We start from the raw sequence: 26,193 nt of genomic DNA, 5'->3' as shown, positions 1-26,193 counted from the left end.
TAGATTAAATGGCTCCAGTGGATACATTTTAATGAGGTTTTACCAAAAGCACACATTATTTGCGGTCCTTAGAATAGGACAATACTTGCTGTGGAAATCCAACCACTCAAACACCCAGCAATCCCAAGAATAAGGCTCAACAGAGATGTGTCATGATTGGGGGAGAGGTAAGCATGCTCCGATTTATTGTCTAAGGAACTGCCTGAGAAAACGGTTTACAGCAGTTGGATATTTACAGACGTCCCATTGACATGAATGGAGCGGAGAGCAAGAATGGGTTCTTCCATTCTATTCAAGATGAGGTTCTACAGAACTCCATTTTCAGGATCGCCAGGGGTCTCCATAATCAGACCCCCAGTGTCAGCAAGTGATAACTTGAACTTTTAAGAAAACCCTTTTAAACAATAATTTTTGCCTGGAATGTACATGTTGTGTGAGCTTATACTGTCATTTTTGCCTCCGTGTAATCACGTTTTAAACTATATTATTGGTTATGTACAGTAAGCACCTGACTAGATAGCAACTACCATCAAGGTCATACACCTTGTAAAGAATTGTTTTTCCACAAACATTTAAGGCAATAAGATCCTGAGAAAAATGGTACCATGCCCCCTGCAGAAGGTAGGTGGGTGCACATATACAGTCATTCTCCATTATACTCTGCGGGAGATATGATAAAAGGTGAGCGCACAACATCCTACAATTACGCAAACAAGGTTTTATGTAGGAAAATCTTAACGCGGTCACCCTGAATCTTCTGCCTACACAGTGGTAAAGATCAAAAGATGGTGGTAAATTAGTCCTTTCTGTTGACTTAAATTCCATCCACAATGCAGATTTTAAAAGACCCACAGACCCTTAGACAAAATGTACACATTTAACCATTTTAATTAAGATGACAGAAAAATAAAAAAAAGGGATAAACCATTGTTCTTATTTTTATTTCTTCTAACAGACAAAAGGAAAAAAAAAAAAAGTTTTAACTAAAGGGTATTAGGTATGCACACCAAATGTCATCATACACACTTTTGCTTGGATAAAGTTATTTTTGTGACTTTGCCCCCAAACATCCGGATTCCTTTCATAATGTAAGATATTTCAATTGTCTCCACATCGGGATGGTTTAATACAACTACAGGTTGGTTGTAGCTTGGTATGTGATTCACCTGATCCATCTTAACAGGATGCAGCCTTAGAGTTCTCAGTTTTGGCTGAAAACTTTTTTTCATAGCTGGAGTCACAGGTCTTTTAACCTTCGCTTTGGCACTTTCTTTTCTCATTTTAACCAGGACTTGCAATTTTCTTGTAACTTCATCCACACGAGAAATGGCTTTATCATTTTGCATTTTGCAGGAAAGTGGCTGCATGACAATTCTTTTGTCGCAAGATAAAAACAACGCTTGGGGTTTGGTAAAGCTATTTATGTCCATCTTGCCAAGACGGCTGGATCTACGTCCACCTTCCATGTTTTCCTGAAGAACACATGGTTGACTTCCAGGCTCCTTGCCATCTGTTGACACTGACTTGACAGACAACTGTATTTCAGCATCAACGTTTTGCAGAACATTCTCCACTGGAACTTCAGATGGTTCTTTTACACTCTCGGAAACAGTGTTTTCAAGAGGATCCAGAGATTTGTCAATGTCCATCTGACAGTTTGATTCGGAGCTACATACATTAGGTGGTTCTTGACTTGCAAGGGGCTTAGAAGAAGAATGTGTGGATTGGACATCATCATTCGATAGACTTGTGTTTGGACAGTCCCAGTTTATCCCTTCAATGGCGTTTTGTGTGTCAGAACTTAGAGAAAACACAGATGAAATTATTGGTCCTCCTGAAAACTCCTCAAGGTCATCACATATATCTTGAGCAAAATCTTCAACAGCATTCACAATTTTACTGGTATTATCAATTGGACAAGTCTCATTGGATTGGAGATTTTTTTCGGGTTCACAAACAGTTTTTGACCGGAGTAATAATTTTTCTTGAGAATCATTGTGTAATACTGCACACTCTTGCAACGAAGGTACAATTGGGTTTTCTATTATGTTCTTAGATGGGATGTTGCGTTTTAAAGGTTTTCGGTCATAGGTATGATCACTATGAATGGGTTGATTTGGAACACTTGACTGAACCATATTGTAACACTTTAACACCAAGTGACATGCACTGTTGATCGATTTCACCTCCACGACCTCAGCAATACAATTGGGAGGCACTTTGAAAGATGTCGGTGCAGACACAGTTAATGGTATCCATGGATATAGCTGTCGGTCTAGTGGTGATATTACTTCAACTTCTACCTGATCTGCAACACCATTTCCATTGGGAGAGAAAGCATTGCTTGTCAAGCCAAGACTGTCCACCTCTGATGTTAGGTCTATTACGTCTTCAGTTGACGAAGGAGATCTGTTCTGTTCGATCTTGGGTGGGGTCACTTGTGTCTGTATTATGTTAACTGATGCCTCTTTCGACTCGTTTTCAATGGTGCTCACAGAACACTGAATTTTGCCATCACCATGAATTCTTCTGATGTGTTTCACAATGTAATCATTTCTTATGGCCCCATAACCACAGTAGCCACAAGTATAAGGAAATTTCCCTGTATGTGTCACCAAGTGTCTTTGAAATTCCGTTTTAGTGCATGACACAAATTCACAATGTGAGCATGTATACTTAATGTCATTGTGAAGAGTCACATGGTTTCTGTACTTGTTTTGGTCCTTTGTTGAAAATCTGCATTTTTCGCAATTAAACTTCTCTCCTATTTGGTTGTGGAACAGATTATTCATTATGGATTCTGTTCCAACGTTCAGTGCTTGCTGACAAAAAAATGCTCTTTGTGGTAGATACTTATTGTTTTGCGAGGGTTGGTTTATGGAGAAAGATGCTACATTATAGGAGGAATCCATCATGTAAGTGTCAAGGAGACCTAGATTTCACAAAGTGCTTGATGGTGTCAAAGCTTCAAGTTAATGGATTCAATGAAATTCAGATTGCATAATCCAAAAATGTATAATTGTTTTTAGAATAAATTGCTTAAGTGTTCTTTACAGACCTAAAAATAGGAACAAAAACAATAAAAAATTAGTTCATTAGTTAAAATGTTTCACTGCATAAAAAAAGAAAAACAAATGGCAAATCGGTAAAACTGCAAAGGTTTTTCTGAGAATGCAAATGATGGCCTATGCTTAGTATATTATACAGTGGCCTGTGATCGTATTCATCTCTCTCGGCTTTTTATCCATTATAACTCGTGTTCAAATATTTTTGTAATTTGATTTGTGTGTGATGCAGCAGCATTAACCCCTTAGTGACAGAGCCAATTTGGTACTTAATGACAGCCAATTTTTACAATTCTGACCACTGTCCCTTTATGAGGCTATAGCTCTGGAACGCTTCAACGTATCCCACTGATTCTGAGATTCTGTTTTACCGTGAGATATTGTACTTCATGTTAGTGGTAAAATTTATTCGATATAACTTGCGTTTATTTATGAAAAAAATGGAAATTTGGCCAAATTTTTGAAAATATAGCAATTATCAAACTTTTAATTTTCGTACCTTTAAGTGGTGTCACACAAAATAGTTAATAAATAACATTTCTAACATGTCTACTTTACATCAGCACAATTTTGGAAACAGTTTTTTTTGTTAGAACATTCTAAGGGTTAAAAGTTGACCAGCGATTTCTCATTTTTCTAACAATTTACAAAGCCAAGTTTTTTCTTAGGGACCATCTCACATTTGAAGTGAGTTTGGGAGGTCAATATAACACAATACCCAAAAGTGACACCATTCTAAAAACTGACCCCTCAAGGTGCACAAAACCACAAAATAAGTTTATTAACCCTTCAGATGCTTCTGAAAATTAAAGCAATGTGGAAGGGAGAAAAAAAAACATTTTACTTTTTTCCCCAAAAAATTTACATTGGAACCAAACTTTTTTTTTTTTCACAAGGGTATCAGGAGAAAAATGGACCACGAAAGTTGTTGTGCAATTTCTTCCACATACCTCGTATGTGGGGGAAAGCCACTGTTTGGGCGTATGGCAGGGCTAAGAAGGGAGAAATCCCAGTGGCAAGATGTGGAAAGCTCATAGAGACTTATCCAAAGTGACAGCTGTAATTGCCACAAAAGGAGGCTCTACAAAGTACTGAATTTAGGGGCGTGAATGGTTCTGCAGACTGAAGTATTCAGTTATTTTGACCTATTTGTTGCTTCACAATAAAAAGAAAACCAAAAATGTTCATATTTGTAGGCATGTACTTTACATAAACTGATGCAAAAAAAAAAAAAAAAAAAAAAAAAAAAACAACAACTACACAGTGAAATTCCAGGTTGTGAGGTAGACAGCCACACAAAAAATGCCAAGAAGGGTGATTACTTTCGCAAGCCATTGTATATAAAAAAAAATGAAAAAAGGTAAGTGAGAAGTACAGTATATACCTAATAAAAACCATGGGGTTGATTCATCAAAGCTTTCCTGCCACAAAACTGACCCAGAATGTGAAAAAGTTGCACTTTTCATTGCACACAAAAAAATTGCCAAAATCGTTAGAGCTGGAAGGAGTTAGGGCCAGATGGTTTCTATGTCAGAAATGCAGAGTAGCATTTCTGGTGCAGCACAAGCCACTTACGAGAGGCACCGAATTCATTAGGCAGCGTTCGCTTCCAGGCTGTGTACTATGAAGGCTGGTGTAAAGCGAGCTTGCGCTATGCCAGTCTTGATAAATTGACCCCTCACTTCTGAGTCCCTACACCTAGTGCTTTTACTTTCTTGGTAATATAGTTATTATTTTACATATTTTAATATCTAAACCCGCTGCTGGTCCAGACACTTGAGATACTAATGTCTTGTGTAAAACTGGCCTACAATGCATTGTGGCAAAACGCAAAGCTAGTTTCTTAGAATTTTTTTTAATAAATAATAAAATAAATAATATATACAGTTGGGTAAAATAGTGCACCCTTTCTGATTTCCTATTCTTTTGCATATTAGTCACATTTAAATGTTTCTGATTACCAAACAAATGTAAATATTAATCAAAGATAACACAAGTAAACACAAAATGGAATTTTTAAATTAAAATCGTTCTTATTGAGTGAAAAAAATCCAAACCTACATGGCCCTGTTAAAAAAAAAATAAAATAAAAAAAAGTGATTGCACCCCCCTCCCTTAAAACATAAGTTAACTGTGGGTTATCACATCTTTGAGAAGCTGACTTCAAAGTCCCAAGCCTGATTCCTGCCACACTTGTTCTCAATCATGAAATCACTTAAGTAGTACCTGCCTGAAGTAGAGCAAAAGTTCCTAAAAAGCTTGATATCATGCCACGATCCAAAGAAATTCTGGAACAAATGAGAAATAAAGTAATTGAGATATACCTCGTATTAGTCTGGAAAAGGTTAAAAAAGTCATTTCTCAAGCTTTGGGACTCCAGCAAACCCTAGTGAGAGCCATTATCCACAAATGGCAAAAATATTCAACAGTGGTGAACTTTTCTAAGAGTGGCCAGCAGACATAAATTACCCCAAAAGCGTAGCGATGACTCATTCAAGAGGTCACAAAAGACTCCAAAACAACATCTAAAGAACTGCAGATATCACTTGCCTCAGTTAAGGTCTGTGTTCAGGACATCAGCATAAGAGAGAGACTGGGAAAAAATGGCCTGCATGGCAGAGTTCCAAAGACAAAAACCACTGCTAAGCAACAAGAAAATAAAATTTTCATCTTATTTTTGCAACATCTTGATGATCCCCAAGACTTTTGGGAGAATACTCTGTGGACTGATGAGAAAAAAAGTTGAACTTTTTGGAAAGTATATGTCCCATTACATCTGGCATAGAAGTAACACAGCAGTTAAGAAAAGGAACATCATACCAACAGTAAAATATGGTGGTGGTAGAGTGATGCTCTGGGGCTGTTTTGCTGCTTCAGGACCAGGAAAACTTGCTGTGGTAAATGGAACCATGAATTCTGTTGCCTACCAAAAAATCCTGACGCGAAATATCCAGCCATCTGTTTGTGACCTCAAGCTGAAGCACATTTGGGTTATGCAGCAGGACAATGATCCAAAACACACCAGCAAGTCCACATCTGACTGTCTTTAGAAAAACAAAATTAAAGACTGTGGAGTGGCCTAGTCAAATTCTTGACCTTAATAAGATTGAGATGCTGTGGCATGACCTTAAAAAGGCAGTTCATGCTTGCAAACCTCCAATGTCGCTGAATTACAACAATTCTGCAAAGATGAGTGGGTCCAAATTCCTTCAGAGCATTGGAAAAGACTCATTGCCAGTTATTGAAAACTCTTGATTGCAGTTGTTGCTGCTAAGGGTTGCCCAACCAGTTAATAACTTAAGGAGGTAATCACTTTTTCTAACACAGGGTCCTTTAGGTTTGGACTTCTTAACCCCTGAATAATAAAGATTTTAACTTAAAAACTCCACTTTGTGTTTACTTGTTTTATATTTGTCTAACATTTTAATTTGGCTCGTAATCTAAAACATTTAAGTGTGAGAAACATGCAAAATAGGAATTCGGAAAGAGGAAACACTTTCACACAACTGTAGGTATATACAAAAATACAGTTGTACAATGCCCAAATGCCTCCATACAGTATACAAACATCACCATATGGTGCCCTAGCTTTGGCATAAAATGGGTCACTGAAAGCTCAACTAAACTGCAATATGGTGTCCAAATAATACCACCACACAGTCTAAAGTGTGTCCATTTAGTATTTAGCAAAATGACCATTCACAAATCAGTTGTGCTCCTACTACTGCCCAATGTGTAGAATATAATGCACTCACTGAATGGAGGTTTCATTTGTACACATCCATGCATGCAGTTGAAACTCAACCACTTTCTGAAGGTGCCATCAAAGAAAACAAAGATCAAAGTTTTCTCATTTTTAAACGTCAATAAATCCAATTTACAAGCAGGATTGTGGCCATATTTCCTCAAAATTATAATTTTTTTTTTTTTAAACCTCTACTTGTGCATTCTTATAGGTACTAACGTGAATGACAATCAACTGGCAGATAAAAGATTACTCTATAGTCTCCATGAAGTGGTGTCAGACAAGACCCCTAATGCAGAGACCAAGGAGAAACCTAACCAGAGACTCCAGAATAAGGCTACATTTACACATCCGTGTGCTGTACGATTTTTTAAAATCGGACAGCACACGGACCAGTACATTGGGTGTATTGAGACATCCGGTAAGGTAACAGATCTGCGAGTGAGATTCATGACTCTCGAAGATGGTTCTTTACATTCAAATTTTGAGGATCAGAATGCGATTTACTCTAAAGGTCCGTATGCAGTCCAAATTTAAAAAATAAATAAAACCAGAAAGCACACAGACATTTCCGAAGGATCAGTATATGAAGGATTAAGTGCCCTAGAAACATTAGTCTGCGTCAGGGAAGCCCACTGATATCAATAGGTTTAAGCGACACTAAATATGTATGGAGGCATCAGCCAACTTATTGTCAGGTTAGATATCGACTGCAGTCGGTAGTCCAAAATTGGACATGCCTAGTGTTGTCTTGAAGATAGTGGCCAGATGGCTCTCCAAGAACACAGAAGAACTGGCCAAAACGAGCATTTTTGTGTATGGGAAAACAGGGCAAGAAGGTTATTGAATGATCGACCGAAGCATTGTTTGAACGACAGTTATTTAACTGGTATTTGAGGCTTTAATAGTGTTAAAGTTCCTATATACAGACTAAAGTTGGCCAATGCCACCGATTATGGCCGTATCAGCCAGCCAATGTGAATGGGGGGGACCTGCAAATTCTCACAATGTTTGGAGAAATACGGATCAGACACTTTCAATTTAAACGCCTGATTATTTTGCTCTTCTTCACAGGATATGAAGAGATATGCAAGGCAGGGCCGTGGTGTTGGAGTCGGTGTCCATTTTGGTGAATTAGGAGTCGGTATAATAGTTCACATAGGAAAGAGTGATCCATATAATCCTCTCCCATAAAAGCCACCAGATCATTTTTGTTCTTGTTTTCCCTAAGTTTTGTGTGGTTAACCACCTGCAGTAAATTCAATCACTACAACTGACTTTTCAGCATTTTAGGCAACATGAGTGCAACCGTATGCCCGTAATACAATATATGTTACACTTGCAGAACAGCACATGTGAAGTATCACAAGTAGTAGTTTTAGTACTATTTAGGTTCAGGTGTAAGAAAAATACACAACAAAAGAGCTAGGATGTGTCATCACTTTGGTGGCATCTACAGATTCAGAAAACTATGGGGGCACACTTTTTTTTTTTTCAATGGGTCAATGTTTTTTGGCCAAGATGCTTCTGTACTAAAGCAAGGCTGAGCCCAATTCATTCTTCATTAATAACTTACTCACGTTGTCCAGCCATCCTTCGCTTTATGGCTGTTGGAGTATGATTTTTATGAACTTGCATGTTTTTTTGTCAAATTTTACTATTTACTACGTAACATTATTAGGGCTCATTCAGATGTCAAGGTTTCTCATACAGATTCTACTCCTTTTGTGTTTTCAGATAGAACTTGTACCCATTATAGTCCACGGGGATGTTCACATGTCCATGTATTTTTGCAGACCAGCACAAAAATTGCGGAGACTTGTCCAACTGTAATCTGAGAGTCGGAAAAATCTCGCCTATTCAAATCTATGGCTCTGTGAAAAAAAAAAAATCCGATAGCACCTATTTGCCATCCGGCTTTTTTTCAAGGACTGTTTGATAGGAGAATGTGGACAGACCTACCGTATATACTTGAGTATAAGCCGACCCGAGTATAAGCCGACCCCCCTAATTTTGCCACAAAAAAAACTGGGAAAACGTAATGACTCGAGTATAAGCCTAGGGTGGGAAATGCAGCAGTAACCGGTAAATGTCAAAAGTAAAAATAGATACCAATAAAAGTAAAATTAAATGAGACATCAGTTGGTTAAGTGGTTTTGAATATCCATATTGAAACAGGAGCCCCATATAATGCTTCATAGTTTATGATGGCCCCATAACATGCTCCATATTAAAATATGCCTCATATAATCCTGCATAAAGGTTAATAATGGCCCCATAAGATGCTCCATAGACACATTTTCCCCATAGAATGCTGCACAAATGTTGATTATGGCCCCATAAGATGCTCCATAAAGATATTTGCCCCATATAGTGTTGCACAAACGTTGATTATGGCCCCATACAGACACTTGCCCCATATAGTGCTGCACAAACGTTATCGCCCCATAAGATGCTCCATACAGACACTTGCCCCATTTTCAGTTGCTGCGATAAAAAAAAATAAAAAAATCACATACTCACCTCTCCGTCGCTCAGGCCCCCGGCACTTTCAATATTTACCTGACTTCGTTCCGGCACAGCAGCTTCTTTTTGTACTGAGCGGTCACCGTTACCGCTCATTACAGTAATGAATATGCGGTTCCACCTCTATGGGAGGTGGAGCCGCATATTCATTACTGTAATGAGCCGTACCATGTGACCGCTCAGTACAGGAAGAAGCTGGGTCGTTGGGGAGCCAGGGATCGTGCCAGGAGCAGGTGAGTATAATTAGACAGCCCTGCTCCCCCTTCCCCTGCCGACCCCTGGGTATGACTCGAGTATAAGCAGAGAGGGGGACTTTCAGCCCCCCCAAAAAATGGGCTGAAAATCTCGGCTTATACTCTAGTTAATACGGTAAATAAATTTTATTTTTCTATCATAGAAAGACAAATGAATCTCTGTCCAAATACTGATGAAACTGGGAGCGATTAATGAATATCTTTGAAAATCTTAAACGGATTTAATCAGATGTCAGTAATAATATATCTGAGTTTTATGCCTGGTTGCTCATTATTTTTTTCTGAAAAACTAAACTCTTGCCACTGTAATAATAAATCTGTAGATGTGAGAAAAAGTAAACACTTCATACAAAACCTTTCTAGAATAAAACAGAATTATGTCAAAGCTTCTACTACTTATTGTGGATAACAGTTTTTTGCTCATCTGATATTCTGGGGAAAGTAAAAACCTCACAATTATAAAATAATAAATAAAGTATAATTTAAAGAGAATGTCATCAAATTTTCAAAAGCCCAGGCGAGAGGATAAAAATGTAGGAGCACAAGTCTGATTTCAGCAATGTATCATATACAAGGTTACTTGCTGCAGATTTTTTTTTATATAACACTGAAATGCTGTAGATAAACCACTTCCCTGAATGCTGAGCTCTGTGTAACCCCGCCCACACCACGGATTGGCAGTTTTCTGCCTATGCACAGAATATATAGAAAGCCACCAATAAGTAGTGTGGCTGGGGTTATACAGAGACCATGAATATGGAGGACTATATATGACAATAGTTTTACTAGTCCTGTAGAAGCCCGGTAAATAAAATCACTCGAATCAGGGCAGGGTCTCTAACGCTACATCATGATGCTCTAAAAAAAAAAAAAAAAAAAAAAGTTGACAAAAACCTGATGACAGATTCCCATTATTTATAATATTAAATGACACTCTGGTAAACCAAGACCCCCCCAAAAAACAAACATTTATCTCATTTACAAATAAAACGGAGAAATCCATTTTCTACATAAGATCAGCAATTTGTCCCACCCTCTGTCTTGTGTGTGGTTGTAGGATAACCAGCTGCAGCATGAGCCTCCCCCCTCTGCTTTGTTGGCAACAGATAAGGTTTAGAGTTTAACATTCCTAAAGTCTCAGTCTGCTGAAAAAAAAAAAATGGAATATATCAAGTTGTATGTAACCCTTTATTTTTTCCAAAACGTCCAAGAGTCTGGAAGAGTTTTTGTATTTTGTGAAAAAAACACATCAAAAAAACACAACAACAAAAAACAACAACAAAAAACAACAACAAAAACAACAACAAAAACAACAACAAAAACAACAACAAAAACACAATTGACTTTGTATTTTCGTTAAGTAAAAATGCTAGACTTTAATACAGTATAATAGAATTCATTAGTGAAAGTGTAATAATACATTTAGGTGGTATGCAATTTGCATACTGTAAAAATTCTTGATTTGCATACATGGACAAAATTGTTGGCTTAAAATTAAAGAGAAAAAAAAACAATAGTCAATAAAATAACTACGTATTTTCTGGCGTATAAGACTACTTTTTAACCCCTGAAAATCTTCTTAAAAGTCGGGGGTCGTCTTTTATACGCCGGGTGCCGTCTTGTACGCCGAGTGCAGACACCAATGTGTATATGGTGGGTGGGGGAGAGTGGTCCCGATGACGAAGAGGGGGCGTCTCACAGGAAAGTGTGAGTGGAGTATCCCCATTACCTCATTGTAGCTGCAGCATGGGGTCTCTGTGCTGGGGAGAGGCGGCAGCTGCTGCTCCTCTTTGTGCCGCATGGGTGCTGTGGGGCGGTGGCCGCCGCCGCTCCCCAGCACCCCACACCGCAGCTACAATGAGGTAATGGGGGATACTCCACTCACACTTTCCTGTGAGATGCCCCCTCTTCGTCATCAGGACCACTCCCCCCAAAAGGCACATTAGTCACCGGCCCTATAAGATGACATACGGCGTATAAGAAGACCCCCGACTTTTAAGACGATTTTATATTTTAACTGGAAAAGTTGGGGGGTCGTCTTATACGCCCAGTCGTCTTATATGCCGGAAAATACGGTATATCCAGTAAATGTAAATTACTTTTGTTAGTTTAAACTTACTTTTCTAATGAATTTTGGTTCAAAAGAAAAAAAAAAACAATGACTGTTCCTTGTGCACATGGATCTCTCCTGAAAATTTTGATATTATGTACAGTGACATGTAGAAGTTTGGGCACCCCTGGTAAAAATTACTGTTACTTCGAACAGTTAGGCATGGTGAAGATGAAATGATCTCCAATAAAGGCCTAAAGTTAAAGATAACACATATGCTTTATATTTTAGGCAAAAAAAGATTATATAGTGTGTGTGTGTGTGTGTGTGTGTGTGTGTGTGTGTGTGTGTGTGTGTGTGTGTGTGTGTGTGTGTGTGTAAAAAAGCAGAGATGATTACCTGCTAAAGCCTCGAAACAAATGCACTATCAGGGCGCATCGGACCCGATAAATGATGGCAAAAACACAGGTGCAAAAAATACCAATGAAACAACCACTTTCAATCCAGTGTTGGCTGTTTAGCATTAGTGCACAAAAAGATAAGCGATAATAGTCTGTATGTGGCATTGTTCACACAAGCAATGCAGAGCATCTGGTCCACAGCCTATTACTAACGCACATACAGGCGGGCCGCCCAGTGCTACAAAATGCATGCTGTGTGAATGGCTTGTTCACTAGCATTGTTAAGAAAGGCCAGGTGATGTAAATTCCCAGTTTTATAAAAACCCAGTATCCACTAACCTTGTTGTGCCCAAAAACAGCTGCTGCTTAGAACTCTAAAAGTGAAAATGGTGGAGGTCCAGAAAGCAAGAGAAGACTGTAAGAAGATAGCAAAGCGTTTTCAAGTTGCCCTTTCCTCAGATCAAAATATAATTAAGAAATGGCAGTCAACAGGAACAATGGAGGTCTGGAAGACCAAGCAAATGTTCAGAGACACCTCCACTAACATGGCCTTCATGGAAGTCAACAGAAAACCTCTCCTGCTTCCTCACCATTAACCCCTTAATGACCGCCAATACGTCTTTTAACTGACCTGAGATATAAGAGAATAGCCTCCCCATACAGGTGACAATCCAGCAGCCGTCGGTTGTCCACTATAGCTGAGAACTTGCTGCATTAGCCATGATCAGTATTTGCACTGTCCAAATCTGTTTAACCCCTTAGATGCTGCTGTCAAAAGTGACTACATCATTATAAATGATTAACAGAGTGTGGGGGGTTCCTCTTTAACCCAATTGGGGCCCCCAGATCATGATTGTGTGGTCCTGATGCTTGCCATGGCAATTCACGACCAAATAGTGGCCTTAGAGTTTGCTGGCTGTTGTAACCTGTTCAGAAGTTAGAGGCATTTAGGTGGTAAAAATCGACTTTTTCATTTCTTTCATACCACTTTGCATCAATTCCTGAAAAGCACCTGAAGGGTTAATAAAATACCTCACAGCAGTTTTCAATATGTCTAGGGGTGCTGTTTTTAAAATGGTATAACTTTTGGGGGTTTCCCAATATATCGGACCACTATAGGCACTTTAAACATAGATAGGTCCCTAAAAAAAATAAATTTTGTAAATTTCCTTGAAAAAATGAAAAATTACTGCTACATTTTTTAAACCTCCTAAAATGCTAACAAAATAAAATGACATTTTACAAATGGTGCTGATGTAAAGCAGACATGTGGGAAATATTATTTATTAATGTTTTGCTGTGGTATGACTATCTGGATTAAAGGGATAATCATTCAAAGTGTGAAAATTGCAAATTTTTTTACATTTTTCTCAAATTTGTGATATTTTTTGTAAATAAACACAAAACATATCGACCTAAATTTACCATTATCATAAAGAATAATGTGTCACGAAAAAACAGTCTCAAAATCACTGGGATTTGTTGAAGTATTCCAGAGTTATTACCACATAAAGTGACACTAGTCAGATTTTAAAAATTTGGCTCCGTCACTAAGGGGTTAAATTCAGATTCATAAGTATGCAAAACAAAACAGTCCTGTGGACCGATGAGAGTAAGGCCATGTGCACACGTTCAGTATTTTTCGCGTTTTTTCGCTATAAAAACGCGAAAAAAACGCTTACATATGCCTCCCATTATTTACAGTGTATTCCGTGTATTTTGTGCACATGCTGCATTTTTTTCCGCGAAAAAAATTGCATCGCGGAAAAAAAAGCAACATGTTCATTAAAATGCGGAATTGCGGGGATTCCGCACACCTAGGAATGCATTGATCTGCTTACTTCCCGCACGGGGCTGTGCACACCATGCGGGAAGTAAGCAGATTATGTGCGGTTGGTACCCAGGGTTGAGGAGAGGAGACTCTCCTCCACGCACTGGGCACCATATAATTGGTCAAAAAAAAGAATTAAAATAAAAAATAGTCATATACTCACCTTCGATGGCCCCAGGAGCGTTCCCGCCTCTCACCGCTGCATGCTGCTGCTTCGGTTCCTATAGATGGTGTGGTGAAGGACGTGCGATGACGTCGCGGTCTTGTGATTGGTCGCGAGACCGGTCATGTGACCGCGACGTCATCGAAGGTCCTGAACCATACCATCTATAGGAACGGACGCCGCTGAGGATATCGGCTGTCTGCAGAGGGTGAGTATAACCATTTTTTTATTTTTTTTTATTTTTTTTAAACATTCTATCTTTTACTACAGATGCTGCATAAGCAGCATCTATAGTAAAAAGTTGGTCACACTTGTCAAACAGTATGTTTGACAAGTGTGACTAACCTGTCAGTTTTCCAAGCGATGCTACAGATCGCTTGGAAAACTTTAGCATTCTGCAAGCTAAATACGCTTGCAGAATGCTAAAAAAAACGCAAAAAAAAAAAGCAAAAAAAAAAATGCGGATTTCTTGCAGAAAATTTCCGGTTTTCTTCAGGAAATTTCTGCAAGAAATACGGACGTGTGCACATACCCTCAAATAGAACTCTTTGGCTACAATCATCAAATGTATGTGTGGAGAAAAAAGGGCAGAATTTTAGAAAAAGAACATTTTGCCAACCATTAATCAAGCTTAGGGGTTTGTGTTGCAGCTAATGGCACATGGAACATTTCAAGGCTGGAGGGAATAATGGATCCAATGAAATTTCAACAAATTCTTGATGCAAACAACACCATCTGTAAAAAATCTGAATTTGAAAGGATGACTTCTACAAATGAATAGTAAGTAGTGATGAGCGAGCGTGTTCGCCACTGTTTGATCGAGCTGTGCAGCGATGAAGCAGAGAAAATCTCTCTCCATCTTCCCCCCTACCTCAGCCATCCTCTGCTGGAACAATATTCACATTCTCCATTGACATACATTATCCTCAGTGCTCGAATCAAGCACCTGAGCATTTCAAAGTGCTCAATTCGAATACAGAGCACCCTAGCAATTTACTGCTTGCTCATCACTAATAATGATCCTGAACACACGTCAAAATCCACAAGAAACTACCTCAAAAAGTGCAAGGTGAAGGTTTTACAATAGCCCTCACAGTCCCATGATCTAAAAAGTCATTGAAAATCTGTGGCTAGACCGCAAAATAGGAGTGCATGCAAGATGACCCAAGAATCCCATAGAACTGGAAGAATTTTCCAAGGAAGAATGGATGAAAATCCCTCAAACAAGAATTGAAAGACGCTTGGCTGACTACAGAAAGTGTTTACAAGCTGCGATACTTGCAAAAGGGAGTGCCAATACTAAATGCAGGGTACCCAAACCTTTGCATTGGCCCAGATTCCTTTTTGTAATTTTTAAAATATATAAGACAAGATGAAAATATATATTTTTGGCCTAAAATACAATGTTAATGTGTCATTTTTAACTTTAGGTCTTTTAGAGATCATTTCTTCACAATAAAAGCAATGTTGACGAGAGGCGCCAAACTTTTACATGCCACTGTACTACAGAGGGAGGGATATGAATTGTTTGCCATTTTACACTGAGGAACATTTTTCTGAAATTATTCCACAGTTTTTAGACATTTGTTCAAGTTAGTGATCTCCCACCATCTTTGCTTCAGAGAGAGACTCTGCCTCTCTAATACGCTCGTTGTATACAGTCATGGGACAATGTTGAAAAATTACCCTATGGCTGTTTTTCATTAGTACCACTTATTTTTTCAGCCATTTGTTAACCTCTTCCCAACTTTTGAGATGTCTTGCTGCTAATTTCTAAATGAGTTATTCTATTTAAATGAAAATGTCAGTTTCACCGTCAAATGTTCTGATGTGAATAAATGGCTATAACAGATTTCTAAATTATTGCATTCTTGTTTTTTTTTTTTTTTTTTTTTTTTTAACATTTCATAACTTTTTGGAATCGTGGTTGCACATTTGAAAAGACTAAATTTGATTTTCCACCACAAATTCAATCCAGCCACTGGAATTGTATTTCATGTGTATTATCTGCCTTCACAAAAGCAGCTTAGAAGCCTAGATTGTAGCACTATTTGCTGAAAAATTTCATTAAAAAAAGTGAAAAAGTAAATTTTGCTCTAACGTTTGATTTACCAATATATGTCAGTCTTCCAGTTATGAGTGGAAATAGTCACTATACAATTCAAAATGTCTGCCTTGTAATTAGTCTAGAACATAAATGGGGATTATTTCTCATACAAGAGATGACTTACAATCATATTTACATTAGTATAGAACTATTAATGATATTTTAGACCACTACAGAATGCACACGTACAATAAGATAAATCTACTATACTCGAGTATGTATTATTTAGTACATCAGAAACACAAGATGAGGCAATCACCTCTGCCATTTATTTCCATTTCAATGCTAATACTACGAAACAATATATGGTAGTTACCGTCTCAGCTATTGTAATGTATTAATGCGTGTGCTTCGACTAACCAAACAAGCTAGTCAATAAAGTTATCCAGAATTGAACTACTGATGACTAGTGATGAGCGAGTATACTCATTGCTCGGGAGATCTCCGAGTATTTGTTAGTGTTCGGAGATTAAGTTTTCATCGCCTCAGCTGAATGATTTATATCTACTAGATAGGATGAGTACATGTGGGGGTTGCCTGGTTGCTAGGGAATCCTCACATGTAATCAAGCAGGCTAGTAGCTGTAAATAATTCAGCTGCAGTGATGAAAACTTAATCTCCAAACACTAATAAATACTCGGAGATCACCCGAGCGTGCTCGGAAAACCCGAGCAACGAGTACACTCGCTCATCACTACTGATGACCTATCCATGGGATAGGTTATGAATGAGATATGTGGAGGTCTGACACCTGGCAACCTAACCAATCAGCTGAAAAATGCTCTGGCAATAGTCTGAACTAGAGCTGGCCTTACACATTAGATGGCTGTTGGCAGAATCCTTCAGCTAAGGCCGGTGGCCCACTTGCGAGAAACTCGCGAGCCTCTCGTCGCAATACCTGGAACTGCCGCCGGCATTCGGGACCAGAGCGTGCGGCTGCATGTATTTCTATGCAGCTGAACGCTCCGGTCCGAACCGGGTATTGAGGCGAGCTTCTCGCATTGCAGTTGCAAGTGGGACACCAGCCTAACAGGGATTTCATCCGACAATCACATACACCGGAACATGGCCAAGTGTTCCTGTGTTCTGTATGTGAAAGCCTCAGACTGACATGGCGGCCAACGTCATATCTCCAGGAGGACAATGTGTTTAGCAGACCAAAATTGGACATGTGCGATCAACATCTCTCCCGATCATCAGGCACCCGGTATCCCTACACACATTAGACAAATCGGCCAAACCCGTCAATACCTGTGAAGTACCAGGCAGACCAGATCTAACATTTTCCATTTACCTCTTGGAAACTATCCATCTACTGACTTTCTATCAATTTTATCTGTTCTAAAAAAGCAAACAGCCTGCTGCGCCATCTGTACAAGAAAGAAGTGTGAGCCTACAATACGGCAGCTCATAGGATAGATTTTGCGTCTACAAATAATTAAACAAAATGAAATCAAATACCTCACACATTTCCTTTAAATTACATTTCTATACTCCTCAAAAAAAAAAAAAAGAAACCTTCAATGTTTAACTCCTAAATGAAAAAAAAAATACAACTTCACATGTGAAGCAATTTTAGAGTTTATAAAACAAATAAATTAATCCAAAATTAAAATGTATTTTTTTAATAAGGTGACAAGTAAAAGGGTAACACAATGTTTTGACCTTTTGACTTTCAGGCTTCGAACATGAGACTACCATCATTCTGTAGACAATCATCTTGGATCTCTCATACAAAAATTTGACTTGCAACTATTTTGCATATGATTAGTTATGCAGATTTTTGTCATGTCACTTTGTTACTGTTTTGCTACTGGTGGTAGAAAAATCTTTTTTCTTCCCGTATACTACAAATTACAACCTGTTGTTACATAGTTACATAGTTATTAAGGTTGAAGGAAGACTTTAAGTCCATCTAGTTCAACCCATAGCCTAACCTAACATGCCCTAACATGTTGATCCAGAGGAAGGCAAAAAAAAACCATGTGGCAAAGAGTAACTCCACATTGGGGAAAAAAATTCCTTCCCGACCCCACATACGGCAATCAGACTAGTTCCCTGGATCAACGCCTTATCAAGGAATCTAGTGTATATACCCTGTAACATTATACTTTTCCAGAAAGGTATCCAGTCCCCTCTTAAATTTAATTAATGAATCACTCATTACAACATCATACGGCAGAGAGTTCCATAGTCTCACTGCTCTTACAGTAAAGAATCCGCGTCTGTTATTATGCTTAAACCTTCTTTCCTCCAGACGTAGAGGATGTCCCCTTGTCCCTGTCACCGGTCTATGATTAAAAAGATCATCAGAAAGGTCTTTGTACTGTCCCCTCATATATTTATACATTAAAATAAGATCACCCCTTAGTCTTCGTTTTTCCAAACTAAATAGCCCCAAGTGTAATAACCTATCTTGGTATGGCAGACCCCCCAGTCCTCTAATAACCTTGGTCGCTCTTCTCTGCACCCGCTCCAGTTCAGCTATGTCTTTCTTATACACCGGAGACCAGAACTGTACACAGTATTCTAAGTGTGGTCGAACTAGTGACTTGTATAGAGGTAAAATTATGTTCTCCTCATGAGCATCTATGCCTCTTTAAATACATCCCATTATTTTATTTGCCTTTGTAGCAGCTGCCTGACACTGGCCACTGAATATGAGTTTGTCATCCACCCATACACCCAGGTCTTTTTCATTGATGGTTTTGCCCAGAGTTTTAGAATTAAGCACATAGTTATACGTCTTATTACTTCTACCCAAGTTCATGACCTTACATTTATCCCCATTAAAGCTCATTTGCCATTTATCAGCCCAAGCTTCTAGTTAACATAAATCATCCTGTAATATAAAATTGTCCTCCCCTGTATTGATTACCCTGCAGAGTTTAGTGTCATCTGCAAATATTGAAATTCTACTCTGAATGCCCCCTACAAGGTCATTAATAAATATGTTAAAAAGAAGAGGGCCCAATACTGACCCCTGTGGTACCCCACTGCTAACCGCGACCCAGTCCGAGTGTGCTCCATTAATAACCACCATTTGTTTCCTATCCCTGAGCCAGCTCTTAACCCACTTACACATATTTTCCCCTATCCCCATTACTCATTTTATGTAACAACCTTTTGTGTGGCACCGTATCAAAAGCTTTGGAAAAGTCCATAAACACTACGTCCACTGGGTTCCCTTGGTCCAGTCTGGAACTTACCTCTTCATAGAAGCTGATCAAATTAGTCTGACATGAGCGGTCCCTAGTAAACCCGTGCTGATACTGGGTCATGAGGTTATTCCTCTTCAGATACTCCAGCATAGCATCCCTTAGAATGCCCTCCAGGATTTTACCCACAGTAGAGGTTAAGCTTACTGGCCTATAATTACCAAGTTCAGTTTTTGCCCCTTTTTTGAATATTGGCACCACATTTGCTATACGCCAGTCCTGTGGTACAGACCCTGTTATTATGGACTCTTTAAAGGTCTATCAATGACTGTACTTAGTTCCTGCAGTTCTCAGGGGTGTATCCCATCCGGGCCCGGAGATTTGTCAATTTTAGTTATTTTTAGACGCCGCCGTACTTCCTGCTGGGTTAAGCAGGTAACATTTAATTGGGAATTTTTATCACTAGTCATATTGGCTGCCATGGGATTTTCTTTTGTAAATACTGATGAAAAAAAGTCATTTAGCATATTGGCTTTTTCCCCATCCTTATCCACCATTTCACCCAGACTATTTTTAAGGGGGCCAACACTGTCATTTTTTAGTTTCTTACTATTTATATAGTTAAAGAATATTTTGGGATTATTTTTACTCTCTGTGGCAATGAGTCTTCTCTGTCTCAATTTTTGCTGCCTTGATTTGCTTTTTACAAAATTTATTTAATTTTCTGTATTTATTTAATGCCTCATCACTACCTACTTCCTTTAATTCTCTAAATGCTTTCTTTTTGTCCCTTATTGCGCCCCTTACAGCTCTATTTAGCCATATTGGTTTCCTCCTATTTCTAGTATGTTTATTCCCATACGGTATATACTGTGCACAGGTCCTATCCAGGATGCTAATAAATGTCTCCCATTTTCTTTGTGTATTTTTGTGTCTCAGGATATCGTCCCAGTTAATTGCACCAAGATCCTCACTCATCCGTTGGAAATTTGCCCTCCTGAAGTTTAGTGTCCTTGTCACCCCTCTACTACACATCTTATTAAAGGTTACATGAAAACTTATTATTTTGTGATCACTATTCCCCAAGTGACCCCCAACCCTTATATTTGATATGCGGTCTGGCCTGTTGGTTAATATTAGGTCTAGCAGTGCCCCCCTCCTTGTTGGGTCCTGAACCCTAATAGCTTAGTGTGTTATTAGGTTGATTCCCAAGCAAAAGGTCACTTGTTAAAATCGAGGTGGCCCTACACGGAAGAGGTGGCTCATATGCTTAAGAATAGTGAGATTACAGACGTCCATGCAAGCACCGTGTGACACACGTTAAACAAGTTAGGAATGGTGGCCCGAAAAAAGGGTGAAGAAGCATCAACACCAATAAAGTCATAGGAAGCATCGACTTGAGTTTTGCAAAAAAGTAAGAAAAGTGTAAAGTACAAAATTGCAAAAGGGTTATTTGGAGCGATGAGACGAATGTCAATAGATTAAGCTCTGATGGGTGCAAATGGGTCAGGAAGAAAACAAGGGATTGAGCAGAAAGTTGGACATGGTGATAGAGGTCCCTTCCAACTTTAACATTCTATGATTCTATGAAGGGAGAAAGGGGCTAACGGATTGAGAAATTGAAGGAACTGTCAAGTAACTAGTCTTGAAGCATAGTCACATTGAGACCGCCATCGATTCTGGTCAAGGATCTAATGCCTTTGGGTGTGAAACAACCCCATATCATCAGGCTTCCTCAGTGGAAGTGGAAGAAAAAGCTGTATACATGCCCAAGAGAGTCAACCAGTAAGCACCAACTTGTTATTGTCAAGAGGAAGATGAGATACACCAGACTCAACAATGCAGACGAGCTGAAGGCTGCTATCAAAGCAACCTGGGCTTCCATAACCCCTCAGCAGTGCCACAGGCTGATCGCCTCCATGCCACGCCGCATTGATGCAGAAGAAACCAAGACCAAGTATTGAGTGCATTTACTGAACATACATTTCAGTAGGTGAACATTTCAGATGTTAAAATCATTTTTCAAGCTGGTGTTATAAAGTATTCTAATTTATTGAGATAATGACTTTTGGGTTTTCATTGGCTGTAAGCCATAATCATCAACATTAACAGAAATAAACACTTGAAATAGATCACTGTTTGTAATGACTATGTAATATATGAATTTCACTTTTTGTATTGTAGAACTGAAATAAATTCACTTTTTGTCGATATTCTAATTTTGTGAGATGCACCTGTAACCATTTCTTCCTCCCTTAGCTAGCCTGCAGAATAGTCAGAGGATATTCTTACATGGTTTGAGGTATATAGTTAAAATCATAGTATTCTGTGAAGATTGGGCTTCACATGAGCACCAACATGGCAGCCATGGATACCTTCAACAGGCCACTAATTACTGTGACAACCTAATGGCAACCTGTAATTGTTTAACAAGGGGACCATTTTTAAAGTTACAGATTTGAACCCTGCTTGTTGAATACTACAGATACAAACAGGTAAATGAGGAGGCAAATATTGCTGCAATATACAAATTAAATAATATGTTTTCAGCTAAAAAGAATGTATCATAGAAATAACTTAAAAAGAGCATAAAATACATTTTTTAATAACTAAACAAATTAAAAAATAATCTTGAAACATTTCAGTTTCTAAACTGGCCAATAGACTGATTTCTTCAGCTCGCTTGTCAGCTTTGCTGTATAGAATTGGACAGTATCAGCAGGGGCGGCTCGTTTAATGAGAGCTTATTGTGCTTATACAGGCAGTAACTGAACAATCTATAACAAAATTACAATCAAAACCCATGTTCCTCAACTGCAATGATTTTTTAGCATATTTAAAAATGTTCTCGGGAGCACATCATTCTATGTAAATTGGACATGTGCTGGCGAGATAAATTACATTAGTGATCATTCTGTGCACTACGCATGGAGGTGCGGATGAGGTCATCAAACAGGCCATTCAACAATAGCCAGTCAGCTTGCATGTAGCCAGTCGAAAGCAGTCATTTAACCCCTTTACGACATCTGCCATGTATATATGGTGAAAATCAGAAGGGTGTGTATGCAGCACCTCTATAGTCGGCAGATCATGGCTGTGTATTACAGCCAGAACCTACCTCTGACAATCGCATGTGGAGTGGTGCTATTGTTAACCTGTTAAATGCCGCTGTCAAATTCTGATGGTGACATTCCATGTGCCCAATGGCATGCCAGTGATGTGATTGCGGGTCGTCAATGAGTTGCTATGACAACTTGGGGTCTGCTGAAGACCCCCGTGGTTGTGATTACAGAACCTGAAAGGAGACCGTGATTACTGTTATATGCAGCGATATTGTGGCATAGCTGCATATGGTAAAAGCGATCAAAAGATCGCAGCTTCAAGTCCCCTAGGGGCTATTAAAAACTGGAAAAAAAAAATGTAAAAAAAAATCTAAAAAAAAAAAAAAAGTTCAAATTGCCCTATTAAAAATAAAGATATTTCAAAAATTAATAAATACATGTGGCATTAGTGCATTCAGAAAAGCCTGATCTATCAAAATATAAAAGTAATTAACCCAATCGGTAAAATAAAGATAAAGAAGAATGCCAAAACATAGATTATTTTTGGTCGCTAAAAATTCTACAAAAAAAAAAGTTGCAACAAGCAATAAAAAGATAAGTTGCAAAAAAATAAGCCGACACGCAGCTCCATAGAGCAAAAAATAAAAAGAACATTACGGGTATTGGAAAATAAAGACACAAAACTTTAAAAAAAAAAAAAAGTTTTTTTGCAAACTTCAGATTTTTTTTTCTGCCAGTAAAACAACTGGACAGGTTTGGCATCACCATAACTAGCATAATCATACTGCAAAGGACATTTTTACCACAAAATGTAAAAATCGCAACAACAATTCACAAATCCCCAAGTCAGAAATGCGTTTGTTTCCACCCCCCAGTTTTTTCCCGCACTTGAAATAGTTTTTTTTCTGTTTTCCAATACACTCTAGTAAAATGAGCGTCACTCAAAAGTACAACTTGTCCCGTTAAAAAAATAAGCCCTCATGTGTCTATGTAGACAGAAAACTAAGGTATGGCTCTGGGGAAAAGGTGAAAAAATACAAACGGAAAAAAAAAAAATGAAAAGCAAAAAAAAAAATGGAAATTGGCCCCGTCATGAAGGGGTTAACAGCGGCAGTCGTCACATGTAAAGTCAGGAATCGAATTTACGTCCAGAGCCAAATCTGTGGGCATCTCCTGCTCCACAGTCAAAAATGTGTGGAATTAATTGTTATTAATCATTATTATTTATATAGCACCATTCCATGGTGCAGTACATGAGAAGGGGTTGCAATTAATTATTATTAATATACAACTCCTTTAACCATGCGAAAAAAAAAGTTTGTAAAGATGCAGACTAATTATGAGGATCTGCAAATCATGGTTACGTGATGTGTTTTTTTAATTATTATTATTTTAACTTTTTTTGTATGAAATAATGATTGTTACACATGTACTGTTCAGACCAATATGACCCGATAGTGTTTCATACAGGTCTCCCGCCATATCATTTAGCAGGGCTGTTGAGTCAGAGTCGTGTAGTAGGAGCCCTGGCAAGTCTCTGGAGTCGGAGTCCATTTTGGTGGAGTCAGAGTCATGGAAATTGAGGAGTCGGAGTCAGAGGTTTGGCTTACCGACTCCACGGCCCTGTGATTTAGAACATCATTGTGGATTATCTATTGCATCTACTTTTGGTTATCGATTTCTCCAGTTCCTGCCGGTCCGTGCTCTCGATAAATTTGGGAGTTAGTCGATAGATGGGCTTTGAGTACTGGTCTGTTTCGCTGTAGGATAAGCTCTTATTGTTACTAAACTGGTTAGTTGTGATTTTAATATTATTGTTTTTTGTTATAGTGCTAATTTTATTCCTCAACGATGATTTTCCAACTCATTATCATCAGAGTTATAAACATTCTACAAGATTTAATCTATTTTACCAACCACCAGGAATCCTCAAGTTGATATATGTAAGACTAAGATTTCATGTTAAGAGTACCAACATTTGTAGATCAAAAAAATATTTTTGCTTTTTTGACAACTAATCAAAAAGTTGAATTTCCTTGTATTTCTAGACTTAAAAAAAAAATATAAGACAAAATGAGCGATTATTTTCAAATAGTTTTCATGGATATTTTCAAAAATGCAATATCAAAAAAAAGGATATAATCAAACACAGTTACCGCAAAGTCTTTACTTCAGAATTAATGCAGCGTATAGACGATGTGCACAGAGTAATTGAGGTAGTCAAAAAAAGTGGGTTTTTTTAGTAGAAAACTAATCCAGGAAATGCCTTCTCGGGCAAGTTTTCATTTCCTCAAGCAGTTTTGAAAAGTTTTTGAAGAACGTGTTAAGCTTTTATTTTTTTTCCCTCCGAAATGCTCTTTGTAGCCTTTTGACTGGATGTCATCAGGCGCCTCCTCAAAAAGAGAGACATGCGTATTCTTTTTATCGGCCAGTCATTTTTCAAAAACATGAAGCTGAAAAACCAACAAAAACTGAACATATGGCCACAACAACAAAAAAAATGAATAAAGTCTTTCTAGTTTTGCTTTTTTTTAAGTGATTTTTTCAGGACTTTTTTTTGAGCAACCTGCACCAAAAAATGAAAAAAAAAAAATAAATAACAACAACGATATACAAGGGCAAAAAAACTGTACTTTACAGAACCAGCAAAACAAATGAGAGTTCTGAAATCTCATGCACCCGTTGATTTGAACCAAAGCGGGTTTTTTTTTCCGAATCTACAGCATGTCAATTCTTTCAGCGTTTTAGCAGCATTATTCAAAAAAACATAAGTTAAAAAGGTGTGTATTTCATGCAAAATGTTTTCTATCACTCTAGTTTTTGGTGCAGAAAAATGTGCTGCAAATACTCATGTGTGCACAAAGCCAAGGGTGCGGTTTCCATGGCCTGTTCCGACAGGTAGACCATAACCAACAAGGCACACTGAGTGATCTATACAACATCTATAGCATATCGCTCACAGGTAGACAAAAAAAATGGGGAAAGATTCCAGCACAACCATCCAGGGATAAAATGGATAAAATAATCTGTTTTATCCCTGGATGGTTGTGCCGGAATCTTTCCTCATTTTTCGTCTTCCTGTGATTACCAGTGGAAATGGCACCCTCAGGAGGAACTCTGGGCCAAATTTCCAGCTAAAATTCTGAGCGTGGTAAGATCCTTTCTCCCTCTTCATCTCTCTTCATCTCAGTATATCGCTCAGTACACATAGGCTGCCATGGTTCTCGGCCGTGTGAGTCCTGATTACACGGGACTGTGCACCTCCAAGAACAATGATCTTTTATGCTGCACAAAAGATCATCTCACTCGATGAAAGAGTGTTTTGCCTGTTCATCAGGTGATCGTCAGCCTGTATACACAAAGAATCGTGAAACGAGCATCTTTATTCTGTAAAGTATTATTCTTCCAAGTAAATGCCTCCTTAGACCTTGCTTATCTTCTCAGAAAATGAAAGGTTACCTCAAGGTCTTGTTCACATGACATCTATTAGGTCTGTTACAGGTATATATAATATATACATATTATTAGAAAAAGCAAGTGCACATACACCTGTTTTTGTCTTGACCAATAATGGAAGGCTATAGTATATGATGAGAGTAGTAGCGTAACTTGAAGCTCACGAGTCCAAATGCAAAATGTCCAACCTTGTCCCCAAAGGTCTCTACTAGTACTGGCCTTTCCATATGAGCCAACAGGACCTTTTGAGCCCCGTTAGGCTTCAGCACTAAGGTACTGCTACAAGACTTGCCCCATTATAGTTATGATTAAGTTAAGATTTTTCAAGCAACATCTAATATATACAGCTGAATGTGAAAGCTGAAAGTGTGTGTG

The 26,193-nt window shown here is 38.3% G+C and overlaps 1 protein-coding gene across 2 annotated transcripts in view; it reads right to left on the bottom strand.

The window, feature by feature from the left end:
* Positions 1-872: 872 nt before the first annotated feature.
* Positions 873-26,193, bottom strand: part of ZNF518B (zinc finger protein 518B) — a 38,853-nt gene continuing 13,532 nt past the window's right edge. For both annotated transcript variants that reach the window (XM_077280151.1, XM_077280152.1), the window contains exon 2: positions 873-3,058. In XM_077280151.1, the coding sequence (XP_077136266.1) occupies positions 1,017-2,915 (1,899 nt within the window). In that variant the 5' untranslated portion in view covers positions 2,916-3,058 and the 3' untranslated portion in view covers positions 873-1,016. The remainder of the gene's footprint in view (positions 3,059-26,193) is intronic.

This window comes from Ranitomeya variabilis, chromosome 1 (genome assembly GCF_051348905.1).
Source record: "Ranitomeya variabilis isolate aRanVar5 chromosome 1, aRanVar5.hap1, whole genome shotgun sequence".
NCBI lineage: Eukaryota > Metazoa > Chordata > Amphibia > Anura > Dendrobatidae > Ranitomeya > Ranitomeya variabilis.
Note: the sequence above shows the minus strand (reverse complement) of the source record. Positions and strands in the feature narration are given on the sequence as shown.